Raw genomic sequence first — 16,175 nt, forward strand, 5'->3', positions numbered from 1 at the left:
TTATCACTAATTCTACACAATCAAACATTCAAATACGTAAAAAGACAACAACATACAGTACCAGAAGCAAAAACAAGTTTCAACTAATGACTGCAAGAGCACGAACTAACTACGGCAAAAGAACAATACTATTTGAAGGAGTACGACTGTTCAATGATTTACCGGAAGAAATAAAGAAGTGTGAAAGTATTAATATATTTAAATCCAAATCAAGAAAACATATTTGTAACCGATGACATGATCAACGTGCCAGATGCGGACATCTAAATTATTTTGATATGAACTATTTTGTATCTCATTTTAAGTGAACTGTAATTGTTCTTATGAGAATAAATTCTTTAAACCTATTTGTCAGAGAAATTCTCAGTTTTCGACTCACTTTCAGAGACGAAATAGAAAAACCTTCGTGTATTGATACCCTGCTGATTTATTAATATTAAAAAAAACATTTTCATTTTAATTCCTGCAGCTTTCCTGAAGTATGCATTATTACAATTCCTGTGGCTATTGCTAGTGCTGAACGATCATTTTCAAAACTAAAATTAATAAAAAAACAGGTCATGTAACTTGGCTATTCTGTCTATTTTTTTTATTTTTGATTGATTTTATTGCCCGATCTTCAAACTTTGATGATAGACACTTTTGCGGAACAGAGAGCTCGAAACAAAAGATTTTACGTAATAAATAAATAAACAATATAGGCTTTAAATATAGAACCTACCAAATGGAAAAACAATATTAAACATACATATTTCGGAAAGTAGACCAAATAAAGATATATTTAAGGTATGATAAGTTCTTTTAGTAATAGGTAGGTAAAATTTTATATGAATGTGAAAATAAATAAATATAATACGATAATTCGAACACTTTTTTGACTCAACCATTTTCTACCCAAATATTTTAAAGAAATTTATAGATTTTTATAATTGATTCAACAACAAAACGAGCAATTTAAGAAACTCTCAACATTAGAATGCTTGCCTACAGTATCGAACGAAAGACATTTTTCCGAGTACGGAAACTAGTTCCCTCGAGATGCGGGTGAAACCGCAACAACAATTTTTTTTTTTAACAATATAATAAAAAATGTTGAACAGCTCGTTATTTTGCTTTCTGACCCAACTAACAAAACAAAGATAAACGACATGCATAGACGAACAAAACCTCGTACAACGATGGAACCTTTTTTCGACCTCAAACTCACTCATTTTTTTTTTTTTCAAATATACCTATATTCCTAGCTCTTTCGAAACGACAAAGTTAGGTGCATGGTTTCAAAGAGTTGGTCTCGTGGAGAAGTACCGGCAAGAAACACCATGGACACTCTTTTTAAAAGAAAATTTCATTTTTTTTTTCATTAGTCTGAGCAACCAATGTGATTTAAAAAGGAGCATAACAAAATACAGTACAAAATAAATAGATAAAATTTATAAAGATTTTACAATATGAGACAATCGAAATATCAAAACTTTATAGGAACCACAAGATTCTCTTTTCCTATCGAAACAACTGAGTTTCACGAAATGTTGAAGTCCCGTTTGGGAAAAGCCTGTAATTATAGTTTTCGGTGTTGTAAATAAATAAATAAATAATCATTAAAAAAATAGAATAATATCATACAGGCCCCCAAAAAAGTATAAAATAAATGACCGAATCCTATTGTCGCTGGCTATCCAACCAGTATTTTACGCTCCTCCTGCAGACTCATTTTTTTTGGGAAAATAACCAAAAAGTCATGATTTCCTGAAAATTAATAAGAAAATTAGGAAAACGTTTAATACAACTTTTTTAAAACCACTTGCAACGGTAAAAAATGTTTATTTACAAAATGAGATAAATAATAAAGCAAATGAGATGTTTCTAAAGGTTACTTAGTAAAGTTTGTGTGAATATAAGCTATACAGGCTCAATGTGCATAACTGTCTACAGTTCGTCGAACTTAGTTCTTTTCTAATATGCATCCAATCGACCGAAGATAAATGATTACTGTAAAACTGTACTAAGACGTGCTATAAAAATATTTATTTTTCCTTTTTACTTAGGGCTTAGACTTCACGAATGCGGAGACAAGCGGAGTGGTACGGAAACGCTTTTTAAACAACCCTTCGAATATCTCCGCTCAGTCGATACAACTGTAGGACGACGTTTCAATAACGAAATTCTATTAGTTGTTTGAGAACGTCTCCGATCCGCTCCGCTCAGCTCTTAGGCTCTGGTTCCACTGAGGCGGAGACGAACGGAGCTGAAAAGAGACGTGTGGGGATCGACCAATCACATTACATGAAAAAGACGAGATGTAGATTTTATGTAATGTAATTGGTCGATCCCCACACGTCTCCTCTCAGCTCTGCTCGTCTCCGCCTCAGTGGAACCGCAGCCTTGTTGTCTCGTTAGTAGAGTCTAGGTCTTAGTTTTGTGACGACTCATACAACTTAGAAACATCCCACCTGTCTTAATGCGCGAATATCAAAATCGGCTGAATGTTAATACAATTTATACCCAATAAAATACTTTCGCATGGCAGTGTGACAACTTAACACCTAAGTACAGCCAATTAAATCCTTAAAACATAAATTAACAGAGTGAAATTAAAATATGCTACAAATCGGTAGAAAATTTAAGTTTTACATTTGTTCGTGATTTTAAAATAACAACTATATTCACATACTTCAATTTTGTTCATTAATTTCTATCATGAAGAGCAGAAAATGTTTTGACATTTTCAAATAGCTTTTTCATGCGTTTATTTGGAGTGAATTTGGATGAAAATAAACACTTCCCAACTCTGCGTCCTGCGCTCTTGATTGTGATTATATTATTTATTTTTTTAATTGTTAAACTGTATCGCCAAATAATGCCAAGTATTTTTCGAGAAATAAATAATATACATAGATTGAAATACGGCATAGAGGTAAAACCGTAAAAGACAAACCCATGACAAAAGTTATCAACAACGTTTTAAATAACTGTTATATGCATACCCTCCTGTTGTTCGTACGGACCATAGCTCTTTTTTTTAAACGGCTAGGCTGCTTCAGTTACTTAATGTAACTTCCAGAACATACGCCGACAAAATAATTTGTATAGAAGATAATTTCATTTAAAAATGATCGATTAAATTTAATATTTCATTAACAATAGACCAATACACTTACACATAAACGTTATACAAACATACTGTAAATTCAAAAATGTTTTGACATCCGATAATATCAAGACTAGACACAATTATATACTGAAAAATCGATGCGGTGTTTATTTTTTACAATATAAAAGGACAAAAATGCACTCACATTTAGCAGAATATTCACATTACCATACAATAATTAGGTAAAAGGTACATTTAAATCTCGCAAAGTGACTCACTCAATTTCCAATGCAAGTTATTAATTTCACCCTGTATAAGAATACTAATATCAAATCTCATAACAGCTTGTTTCTTTCGGCTAATAATATACAATAAAAAGCTCTGTCTGTGTAGTGAATACCTGAGGCACTTTTTAAATTTATATAAAACACCGCATTTCTATAAAAAAAAAATAGTAAAATTGATTTGTAGGATTGATTAACTATGTGATGTTTAAGGCGGATCCTTCAAAATAATATTAAACCAATTTGTAGGTTATGGGTCTAAAATTAACGACTGTCATTAACACACATTACATATTGATACTCAAGTAAAATTGAATGTATGAGTATTGATTGTATCACTAGTTCAACGTTAACTTAAAAAATATTACACAATTCAACAAAAAAGGTACCACAGATAAAACCTTAAACCTAAAAATAAAGCATATTGTCATTCCACTACCCCTGCATTCAATACACAGACTACGCAATGTCTAATCATTATAATTAAAGTAATTTAAAAGGTGCGTTATGACAGACAAACAAAAGGCATAGAATGTAACTTGGCACAATTAGAATGGTATGATTTTTTATCATTGAGTGACGTTCATTCCGTTGTTTTTGTAATCAGTCAGCTTTAAAATTGAACGTTTTTAGTTCAATTGTTTCAGTATAAAATTAGACGTAGTATTAAAAAAAGAAAATTATAATGGTGTTATACCGTTGAAGTGCCTGTTTGATTGGACAGCTATTTTATGCAACACAGACACCTCATGACATCATGACAACTGAATGTCAAACGTCATAATTCACCTCTTAAATTATTTTAACTTTGAAATTTAAACTTAAACATAATTATTAATTACAATTAACACATACGTAACTACCCAATGCAACTGTCATTTTGTGATTCTTCTCTACAATTGGACGACACCAAAATAATACGATTTATATTCGCAAATATTTTCTCTGATTCTACTTCATTTACGGCATACATACATACGCGCCTAACTACAAACAAAACGATTTAATTTCAGTCAATATTACGTCAAAAAAATCACTGCCTTGAATGGAATTAATTAGTTGTCTAAAAAATAGACTCAATACCTTCGGCATTTTATGTATTCCTACCATAATGCCTTACGTGGCATACTAAATTAGTACCTTTTTGAAACATTCTAACTAACTCTCCGTACCAACCGGCCGCCACAGCCGATGTTGCCCAACTAATTTGCAAAATCCCCGCCTTTTTTAATTTATAACAATGTTATGTAAAATGCTATTACACTTTAATCTTAAAGCTTTGATTTCTATAGTATAGCTGTCATGACTCATCTCTAAAAACGTGATTAAAACAATAAACAAAATGTATTTATTTCAAAACGGATATTATCTAGCAACACCGCCCGGTGGCCGTTCTAAACGCGCTCAAAAAGCGTATTGTCTACATAATCCTACGTATAACTACCGTCAGTCTTAGTTCAGTGATCTGCGACCTCACATGTGATCTCGATAAACGCCTCTTTTTGCTCACGAAAAAACTTTGACAGCCGTTGTTTTTGCATTTCGTTATAACTTTTATTTGTTAACCTTACTTCGTCTAAGAGTTTTTGCACAGCCTTGTTGTTAGGCGACACTTTGTCCGCGTGTTTCAAGTCCATAAGAGCATCGTCATAGTTCTTTAGTGCATAATTAGCTTGCCCGCGCCTGTATAAAGCTTTCTCATTTCTTGGGTCTATTTCTAGAACCTGTAAAAAAAGCATTCGTTGTTAGTTTCAAAATTTATAACATAAGTACTGTATACTTAACGTGACCAGACGTCCCGTTTTGAACGGGACTGTCCCTTTTTACAATTACGAGTCCCGGTGTCCCCGAAATGGACTGTGGGACGCACAATTGTCCCGTTTTCAGAAACCGCGCGAAAATTTGAACAGCCGACGGCCGGCCACCGCCCGCCCGCCGCCGCGATGTGACGCCCGCACCAATCGGACGCGAGCTAGCGGTGTGCGAGAGCGAGACCGCGTCGTCGTCGACGCAGCGACAGCCGATAGTGGCCAAGACGTCAACTCATAATAATTATCGCTCGTGTTTTGTTGACTTATTGACTATTGCTTGAAAAACTTTCATTTGCCCATTTCTCGCTATTTGTTTTGTTATTGTTTGGTGCTTGTGTAGTAAATAATTTAAATTTCTTTTGGTTTGGAATCACAAGTTAAAATGCCGAAACGCAAGTGTTCGTTCAATGTTAGCTTACAAGCAAAATATCCGTTTATCAAGCAAATAAATACTCCATCAGATGTTAGATGTGAAAAGTGTCGTACAGAATTTAGTGTTGCCCACAGCGGTGGCGGTGATATTGAACAGCATTTAAAGTCTGACAAACATAAAAATGCCGATCGTGCCGCGGCTTCGAGTTCTACGATGTTAAACTTTTTCAAGAAATCGGACGCGCCAACTTTGAAGGACTTGGATATCGCCGCGGCAGAAGGCGTCTGGGCTTATCACACGGTACAAGAAAACCACAGTTTTCGTTCTAATGATTGTGCATCGAAATTGATTCAATCATGTTTTGATCCCAAATTTACATGCGCGCGTACGAAATCAGAAGCTATTGTAGTAAATGTTTTGACGCCTACAGCAATGAAAGAATAAAAGATGACCTTGATAAGTGCAATTGCATTACAATACTAAACGACGCGTCAAACCACGGTAACAAGAAAATATACCCCATTGTAGTGCGCTTTTTTCAACCTTACGTAGGTGTGCAAGTAAAAATTTTAGATTTACAAGACCAACCCGGTGAAACGTCTGACATCATTGTCAATTATTTAAGCCAAGTGTTGACAGATAATAATTTGACAGCAAAAGTCGTAGCATTTTGCGGGGACAATGCCAACGTCAATTTCGGAGGTGCAGCTAGGCGAGGAACTAACAATGTATTAACGAAATTACAATCATCTCTGAAAAAAGAATTAATAGGTATTGGATGTGGAGCCCATGTTATTCACAATGCAGTAAAATCCGCTGCAGATGGACTACCCGTAGATTACGAAAGCGTTATTGTGAAGATATATTCATTTTTTTATATCTATACGATTCGAGTTGAAGCTCTAAAAGAGTTTTGTGCCGAAACTGAAACGGAATATCAACAAATGCTCGGCTATAGCAAAACCAGATGGCTTGCTCTTATGCCTGCTTTAGAGAGGGTTTTAAAAATGTATCAGCCGTTAAAAAACTACTTTTTGAGTATTGAAAAATGTCCCCAGTTACTAAAATCTTTTTGAAGATCCCACATCAGAATTGTGGTTTTATTTTTTACACGCCCAGTCAGCAAGTTTTCATCAAGCTGTCTTGAAACTTGAAGGTCAGACTGTATCGGCAATAGAAGCTGCAAAAGAAATCAATCAATTAAAAGACAATTTAATTCAGAAACAGACCAATCAGTTTCTTCCATTTATGGTCCGTCAATTAATATTAAAATTGAAAGATAGTGGTACTAATATTGATGAAGAATTTGTGAAAAGGACGGCTACAGAATTTTATAAAACAAGCCGTGAATATCTGGAGCAGTGGACTTCCTTTCTTACCAAAGAAATGGAGATATTTTATTGGGCAGATTTAAAAAAGGTTCCCACATGGGAAGACATTCAAAAATCTCTGGATTTATTAATTGAAAAGCAATATATTGACTGTAATAAAGATACTGAAGTTTTGACGAATTTTCCTTAATTTCAAATTACATTACATCACAAAAAATAACGGAATGGAATAATTTAAATGTTTCCACAGAAACCCGTTGGGTGGAAATATTCAAACACTTTCGCGCCAATAATCTTCAGCATGAAAACTTTTGTATTGTTATTGAATATATTTTATGTTTGCCTGCTACAAATGCTCCAGTAGAAAGAGTATTTTCTATTATGAATAAATTGTGGACATCTGAGAAAACTCAGTTACAAATTTCAGTTCTAAAGGCGATGTTGATAATTAAGGTGAATATAAAAAAAACATGCCAGGAGTTTCATTCTTATTTGAAATCGTCACCAGATATATTAAAAAAAATTTGTTCTTCCGATAAATATAAATATAACTAAACATTTTGGGTACCTACATATATTTTGTGATTCGTAACTTTTAAGCCAACTAACTTTTTCTCAATAAATAACATTACAAAAGTGTCTTTTTTTTCTCTACCTATGATTTGACCTAAATAAAACAATGTCCCGTTTTGAGTCAAAAAATAAACGGTCACGTTATGTATACTACATACGATGTCACTTAGCCAGTCTAAGGGTAGGTTCATATCTGACGGAAAATGAGATTCAATTGTACAGCAAACATACAATTAGGTATTTGTCTAGGTCAATAGGTAGGTTTGAAAATAAGATCTTTTATCATATTCATTTGGTGAAGCATTTTAAATAAGCGTCACTTTAATTTATCGTTTTGACGGAAAAATTATTTCCTTTTTTACACAGTTGTTATAAATGTATAAAAAAAATGTATACAGCTTCATTTGAAACATCTGTGACGTCATAGTTCGTAGTTTCATCTATACTATTATTATAAAGAGGAAAACTCAAAAACTACTGGACCGATTTTAAATATTCTTTCACCATTAGAAAGCTATATTATCTGCAAGTAACATAGGCTATATTTTATTCCGGTGCGGGCAGTAGCTCCCACGGTACGCGGGTGAAACCGCGGGAAAACGGCTAGTACAAAATAAACTAACCTTTTTTGTCAACGGTTCATTAATAACTTCCCTGTCCCATGAGTCATATGTGTTACACACTGATTGTTTAACTATTGTGTCTGCGTCGTGGACAGTGAAGTGGTTAAAATATTTAATTTGACTAGTTGTCAAGTGCCGTATTGTATACTTACCGCTGTGCTGAATTGAATAGTAGATCTATAATCTTCTAACTTCATATAACACGCCGCCATGTTTAAATAACATTGAGACACATAAGTTGTTCTAATTTCTTGTACTGTGAACAAATAACAGACATCATTAAAGTATTTTTCGACTAAACTATAAGACGTCGACGTATTATAGATTATATGTCTAGACAGAAAAGGGATAATGAGCGTCATTCATGTTCTTTTTATAGACTTAAATATAGGCCACTCACATCGTAAGTAATTTTCCTTCAAAAATCCTACACATTTATGTAACTTCTCGCTCAAACGGGTGCACCAATTTTGATGAAACTTCACAGTAATATCGCTTAAGCATCAGAATAAGTATATAGCACTTTTTAACCTGGTATAGCAAGGAATTCCATTGCGCTGATGAAACAAAAAGTCAGTAGTCCAAAATTATATTAGGGTTGTGTTACTAAGGAGTATAAACTTACTTTGTTCCTTCGTGTCAATGTCCTTAACTTCTTCTATCCTATACAAGGCATGGTCTAGATACCTCAGGCACTTGCGGTACTTTCTCACTGCGGCCTTATACCGCCCCTCGCCGAAATAACAGTTGCCGGCGTTTTTCACATCCCTTATTGATGATATTAGTTGTTCTACCTGTGAGTAAATAAAGCCTTATAAATATATCTATCGATGTCATCCTAGCCGATCAGCGGCTACTGCGCTTATAGCCCGATGGGACGGTAATATGACACAACCGGAGAGATCAGGCGCAAAACCGACATTTACTAGAGGGCTACTTTGTGAGTTTCTTTCTTTCTTAACTTTCGGCCCAACCCGTGAATCGAAACCGAGACCTCGTGCTCAGCAGCCGCGCTTGCGAAAGCTAGACCAACGAGGCATTTAATATTGCTTTTACCAAAAAACAAACAGACAAAAAATGTTACAGCTCCAGATTAACTATTAATAACTGTTTCTTTGCTGAAATTTATATTTTACCTATTTTTTAAGATATATAAAGATTAGTTTAAGATAAGTAAAGGTTATAGGTATACAATTGTTTATTGGTTTATCAAAAACGATTAGCTGCGTGACTCTGCAAGACAAGATTTATTGATGACTAAGATTTAAGTTGTGACGATTAAAATCTGTTCTTAACTGACTTTCCATTTCAACTGTAGCTATATTTTATTTTCTTGACAACTTACTGTAATATCTTCATCCCTGTAATCTTCGGGGTACTCTGGCAGCTTATCAGAGGTCCCGTCTCGGCAGCAAACGTCCCAATCGCTGGTTATAATCTCACCGCAGTCGTGAACCACGCATTCCTTTAAACCGCAAGTCACCATTAGTATGTCAAAAATTTATAGGTATTTATAGTTTTAAGTTATCTTAAAAAAAACTGTAATTATACGCTATCAAAAAATATGAAAGTCACTCTTATTTTCAAAAACCAACTGGATTGGTCTATAAGTTGATTAAAAGGTCAACGTACTTCGGATTGGTAGTACAAAATGTTTTACTCAATGTAGTACCAAAACGCATTGAAAAACCGGTGCAGAAATACTTTATCTGTTTATAGAATACTTTGAAGAAACAAATACTACCATTCTTTAAATTCTGTACGTTTATTTAAAATTCAAGTTCCTGTAGTTTGTCCTCAATGCATTCCAAAAACGTCATTCGATTAAACTTTGATAAATGATTGTTTTGATATACGAAGGTCTTTGGTAAATACAAAAAAAAAATACCTTTTAATACACATTGCTAAGCCACTGGCAATCCATTTTAAATGTAATTTGCAGCTGAATATGAGACACTTGAAATCATTTTCTCAAAACTGAACATACCATCCGCATAATTATATCTGTATGTGGCTTAGATAAAAATATTTTTCTGTCAAAATTAGATACAAAAACTAATCATTTAAGACTGACTGACTGAATCAGCAAAATTAGAGTACCAACGATTTTTACACCGAAAAAGCAATCGCATCAGCAAATTAAAAAAAAAAACATTTAAAAAAGCATCGATTACCAACATACCACCATGGGGCGGCATAGATCTTCGTCAGCGAAGCGTTGTATCTCCTTGACTATGCCTATACCGGCCAGTACTTCACCGAACACTACATTAGTCCCGTCTAGGTGGTTGCACGGGACGGTTGTGATGCAAAACTGGGAGCCATTAGTGTGAGGCCGGCCGACGTTCGCCATACTTAAGACTCCGGCTTCATGCTAACAGAATGAAATGCACCATTAGAACTAGCATTCTATGTATTTAGGTCATACCAGTATTATATTATGTAAATTCATGGGCTGAGATTCCGTCCTATATAGGCAGAAATGGTATATTCCTGTACTGAAGTCGATTAGCAAAATAAATAATCTTAAATTACCTTTAATTTAAAATTTTCGTCTTCGAATACGGGTCCGTATATGCTTTCGCCGCCGCTTCCATCACCATTTATAATATCACCTCCTTGTATCATAAACTGGGTGACAGCTAAAATAAAAATAAAACCCCATTTACAACCAGCCTACCAGCATTGTGAATCTGCGTTAAATACTGGACCAAGCCGCCCAATACCGATTTATTAGGAGAGCTGGTGTGTAAATAAATGACACACAACTGTTGCCATTCACGCTGAGATTAATTATACTAATTATATTCCAAACTATTACAATAATATGTACCCCACTTCATTAGGTCCAAAGTATTGAGCCAGCCTTAAAGTAATCGTGTGTATGTAGCTTAACAAATTAGACATCAAAAAGGCTTTTAAAAGGCATGTTCAAACTATTATTACATACTAGTTAGTGGCCGGTGATAAGAATCAACTTTATGTAAGGCAACCTATTCATACTCAGGCTCCTTACAATACGTTTCTCCTCTTATCCTAGAAATGTACATCCAATATTTATTTACCTTTGTGAAATCTCGAGCCTTTGAAATGTAGCGGCTTCCCATTGACCCCGATACCCTTTTCGCCGGTACATAGAGCTCGAAAATTTTCTGCTGTCTTTGGCACCACATCATTTCTTAATTTGATCACAATACGTCCCGCTGAAACAAAAGATTCCTAATGATTGGTCCCACAAAACTAAAAAAACTAATCCCCAAAAAACGACTCCACTGTTGATGTTTGTTCTTTCATGCAAAAAACTACTGAATAGATTTTGATGAGACTTAGCAGTGAGACACCTTTGTATATCAGAATAACGCAGGCTTTCATTAGATAGCGGGTGAATGTGCTGGCAGAAGCCAGTATGGATTCTAAATTATGCAAGTAAAATTCGCACGCAAAATTACTTATATTTAATAAGTGAAGGGAACTGAAATCGCATTCAGTGCTGAATAATATAGTTTATCGATCAGGCTTCGAAGAATAGCGTTTATAGAACCCTTCATGTTGAAGGTTGCAACCGTCAACTAGGTATTATCCGATCATCATAATGCCAATATGGCCTTCGACTTGATGAATCCTGCAGGCCGATATTTAAAAAACTTGGTTTTTTGTCGCAACCGTCTCTTTTTACGAAATTTGTTAAATGTTAAGTTTAATATCATAATTTGCATGCTACTAAGCAAAAATTTTATGTACCAACCTTTTATCCTTGTTGTTAGGCAAATAAATATATTCTATTGAAAATCAAATCGTTTTTTTATCAAGGAACTCAAAACTATTCAGTCGCGTCACGATACATGCAAATCTACATAGCCTTTATGAATGAAACTACAAAAACAAAGGTGGATACAAAAACAAATTGATGTTATGTTATGCAATGTATTCATGATAATGCCTAACAATGGCAATTTCTACGTCACATCGACTGCAATTTGACCTTGTGTCACTGTGTAGCCATAGGTAGGGTTACCATATCGTCTTAGGATTAGTCCTGAGATTTCAGGATTTTTGGACTCCTCTGGATTACGGCCGGATTTTGCAAATACTTACAGCTTAGTCAGTTTGTCCATAGAAATCGTGATAACTATAATTTATCATACTTATTTTGTATGTGTCATTGTATCTGTACTGTAAGTGCGCTGTTTGCGGAAAAAATCTCAACCCGTAACCCGCCTTTTCTCCGGATTTTTTTATTTATTTTGGTAACCCTAGCCATAGGTGAAGTGAATACATCAAGCCATGTCCTGCTTCACACCTGCGTAGTTGCGAAGCTATTCGAGATTCCCATTTTACCCTTGACCTAATTCTTCATTCTTTTTCAGATATTATGCCTTTGAATGAATATTTCAGTCTATCTAGGACAGGTATATAATATCCTAAACAAATTTTTATATCATGCTGGGGGAATTCCTGCCCCGAACCCTCGGGAATACATTCCAATAGTGAAAGACTTTTTAAATTGGTTAAGTAGTTTCAGAGCCTTTAAGGTACTAACAAACAAATGTTTCCTCTTTATTATATCAGTTTAGAATAGATGTAGAAAATATGTCCTGCTTTAAGTATTGGAATCAACTCATAAGAATGTATTGCAGTGTTATCACAAAAATAAATACCCTTATCATTGTGTTGCATTGAAATTGGTGTCAATTTGAATTGCAGTGACACATGCAAGACAACCTTGCACTTTTTCGTTAACTGTTAGATTTATCAGCTGATAACCAGAAATATGGATGAAAATATATTTAAAATAAAGTTTTATAAAGTATAGTTTACTTTTTAAATACATTAGTGCTACGGTTTCACCTACATTCCTAATAAATAACTACTTTCCGTATCAAGAGAAATTATAGTATGTTATTCGGGGATAGCTAAAAAAAACATTATTATTATATTAGTATGAAGATTTTAAACAAAAGTAGGTTCTTGAACCCCCAGATTCCAACCCCTCTTTTAACTGTTACAATTATCTCAAAAACTATTCAGGAGTGTAAATTTTCGAATAAAAAAAGAAAAGATTATCCCCCACACTCAGAGACATTGATGGTTGCTTAAGTCACTCCTTAGTGACAGATTGTCAAAGCAATCCTTCACTAAGGAATGGCTTAAGTAACCATTAAACGTCTCTGAGTGTGTCCAAATGAGTCACATATTTACATAAGCAATCTTAATCTTAATGGGACTTTTTACACAAATGCATATCAAACTAATAAACTACTGCTTTGAATAATGGTTCCTTCAATATTCATTAATTTATTGTATTAACATTGGTTGCACTTTATTTTTAAGACAGAGTTTTTGATTTTTTGTTAAATATCAGGTATTGCTATAGATAATGGGATATAGTAATTTAATATTTTTTATGTTAAAATCCAATAAGTTACCTAGGTATAAATGTGCACATGTAATTTGCAGACGACAGTAGGTAATCTGTACTGGCAAGGTCATTGCATTTATCTATGCAATTATTTACATACAATTTAAATTATGTAAGCACTTGAATGCCTCATGTTATTAATCTTTTTTTTTGCTTTCAATAAAATAATCAATGTTAATGTAGTTTGTATTTTTCCATCACAGCTTTGAACTGCTAAAGAGGTTTGGTTAAATATTTGAAAATTAATATGTATTGTTTTTTTTTGTATCAGTAATAAATATCCCACCCAAAACAATAATGTGAAAGACTGCCAAGTTCGATAATATGGGAATGCTTCGCCTATAAAAGAAGTGAGATCTGAATAAGTACCAAGTTCCATAGTTACATATACCTCAGTTCAAAATAGTTACTTTTTAATGATGCTACTTGGCAAGTTTTCACACACCTTGTTATAAACCTACTAAACGCAATGAATCAAGTATTTAATTTTCTATTAAAACTTGCCAAGTAACATCATTAAAAAGTAACTATTTTGAACTGAGGTATATGTAACTATGGAACTTGGTACTTATTCAGATCTCACTTCTTTTATAGGCGAAGCATTCCCATATTATCGAACTTGGCAGTCTTTCACATTATTGTTTTGGGTGGGATTTCATTTATTTTTGTAAGGTTGATTATTTTATTTTTTTCTTATGATTAAGTTAGTTAAGGAAATGTCTCATTTATACTATCTTTCAGATTTAGGCTTCTTACAAAGAAATGAACTAGATTAACTAAATGGACTAGATTTACCAACTGACTGACATGACATGTTATCATATATGTTCGTGGATCAAAGTTACACATTCGTTATTTTCGAAACTGACGCACATTTGGTCGTTTTCAGATCAGATTTTTACTTTACTTTGACTTAATACAAACCTTTGTAACGAATTTCAGATCGGTACGACCATTCGAAGATATATTATATAAATATAGATAAATTTATTTCGTTTTAGTTCCTTAGGGGTATAAATTTACACCGGGTTTAAAACACCTTCATTTTTTTGAAACCGACTCACACTTGGCCATTTTCAGATTTTTCCCTTTACCTTGACATAAAGACCTACCTCCATGCCAAATTTCAAGTCAATACGACCATTGGAAGTGGTCTAGGTTTTTGATGAGTGAGTCAGTCAGTCAGTCAGTCAGTGAGTGTATAGTAAAAATAGCGATTTTCTGACGTCAATATCTCAAGACCTACAATAGATATATTAATGAAATTTTGTATTTTAGATAAGTGAGGGGGTCTCAACAGATACTAGAAATTTGGTATGCGTAAATAAAATAGATTTTGAGTTATAGGGGGGTCGAATTCGGCCCGAAATGGTTCGTGTAATATAACCCACGGCCGGTGTGTCGCTTTTTTTGCTCGAACTTGGCGGACACACTGCCGTGTGTCTAGACCTTTTTGGTTTCACTGTGACTGTTCACAACCATAATAGAGATCCATTTAATATGTTTATTTCTTACTATCCATTCAAAATATAACATTCTAAGACAACCCACTGACCCATTGTTGTGTTGATCCATAGTTTAATTTGTTATGGTGTGCCATATTTGCTATTTAAGAGAACCTAAACACACATTATGTACCAACCAATATCAAAAAATACTAATATCTACCTAGAGTGTATGAGTAAAGTTAGGTAAAAATATACCATGGCTATAGAAAATTAAAAATCAACACATGTGCATAAAGAAGGTATTCATTATCAACACCTGGGAGAATGTGTATTAAATACACAGCCAGGTAGACAATGAAGATACCTGACGGCTTCTGAACTTATTTACTCACATATTGATACTATAATCATAGCTAGAATTGTTTCTTCAGAGCTGCTATTGTTACTAGCGGTATTGTAGCACGCATTATGTTCATACAATCGAAAAATATAGTCAAAACATACCTTGTTCTCCATCAATCGAAATATCCAAATATACTAAAGGGTTCCTTTGTGTCAGACAAACAGGATTCATATTATTGATCAACATTGAGCACGATTTATTTGAACCCCCAACACGAAGTTTACTTGTTGGTAGCAAAACAAAGGTCTATGATACTTGTAAAAATCATGAATACTGTGCACATGAGTGCTTATAATATTAACTTCATTTTATTTTAGTTCCATGATGCACAAATTATGATCAAATTCGAAAACTAAAGCTTGCTTGTAGCTGTAGCAATTAAAATTTGACGTCGCGTCCGTCGTAGGTCAGTCGAACAAACTCGAACGAAAGAAAGTCGAAAAAAACGAAGCGTCAGCGATGAGCGGCGCTATCTGTCAATTCATGTTTTTGTTATCGGGCAAGCTTTTTTTTTTTTTTATCGACGTAAAATCATCAAATGACCCCTCCCGCTGTGGGTTAGCAGCGGTGAGGGTGTGTCAGACTCTTACTGACTAAAATCGTCGTGTTCCGTCATAGGCCTTTTATGTACCAGGGCCGCGGTATCTCTTTCGAACAACCCGCAGCCCTTATCGGGCAATATACGGCTCGCTGAAGGCGATCAGCGTCGACTGTTTTACGGTGAGTGGTTCTCTCTGTGTACAAAACCTTTGATTTGGTTTAGACAAAACTGCGAAAGTAATAGAAATTAGAAAGATTCGCAGTATGGGAATGAAAACT

At 34.3% G+C, this 16,175-nt stretch overlaps 1 protein-coding gene across 1 annotated transcript; it reads right to left on the minus strand.

The window, feature by feature from the left end:
* Positions 1-1,805: 1,805 nt before the first annotated feature.
* LOC110383058 (peptidyl-prolyl cis-trans isomerase D) lies at positions 1,806-15,811 on the minus strand. The gene is made up of 8 exons (XM_021343778.3): positions 15,458-15,811; positions 11,152-11,289; positions 10,622-10,728; positions 10,269-10,460; positions 9,432-9,551; positions 8,712-8,880; positions 8,239-8,342; positions 1,806-5,099 (listed from the first exon to the last, which is right to left on the minus strand). Exons 1-8 carry the CDS (start codon positions 15,540-15,542, stop codon positions 4,833-4,835), a joined length of 1,182 nt encoding a protein of 393 aa, XP_021199453.1. The 5' UTR covers positions 15,543-15,811; the 3' UTR covers positions 1,806-4,832.
* Between the last annotated feature and the right edge of the window lie 364 nt (positions 15,812-16,175).

The sequence above is a fragment of the Helicoverpa armigera genome, chromosome 19 (assembly GCF_030705265.1).
Source record: "Helicoverpa armigera isolate CAAS_96S chromosome 19, ASM3070526v1, whole genome shotgun sequence".
NCBI classification, from domain to species: Eukaryota; Metazoa; Arthropoda; class Insecta; order Lepidoptera; family Noctuidae; genus Helicoverpa; species Helicoverpa armigera.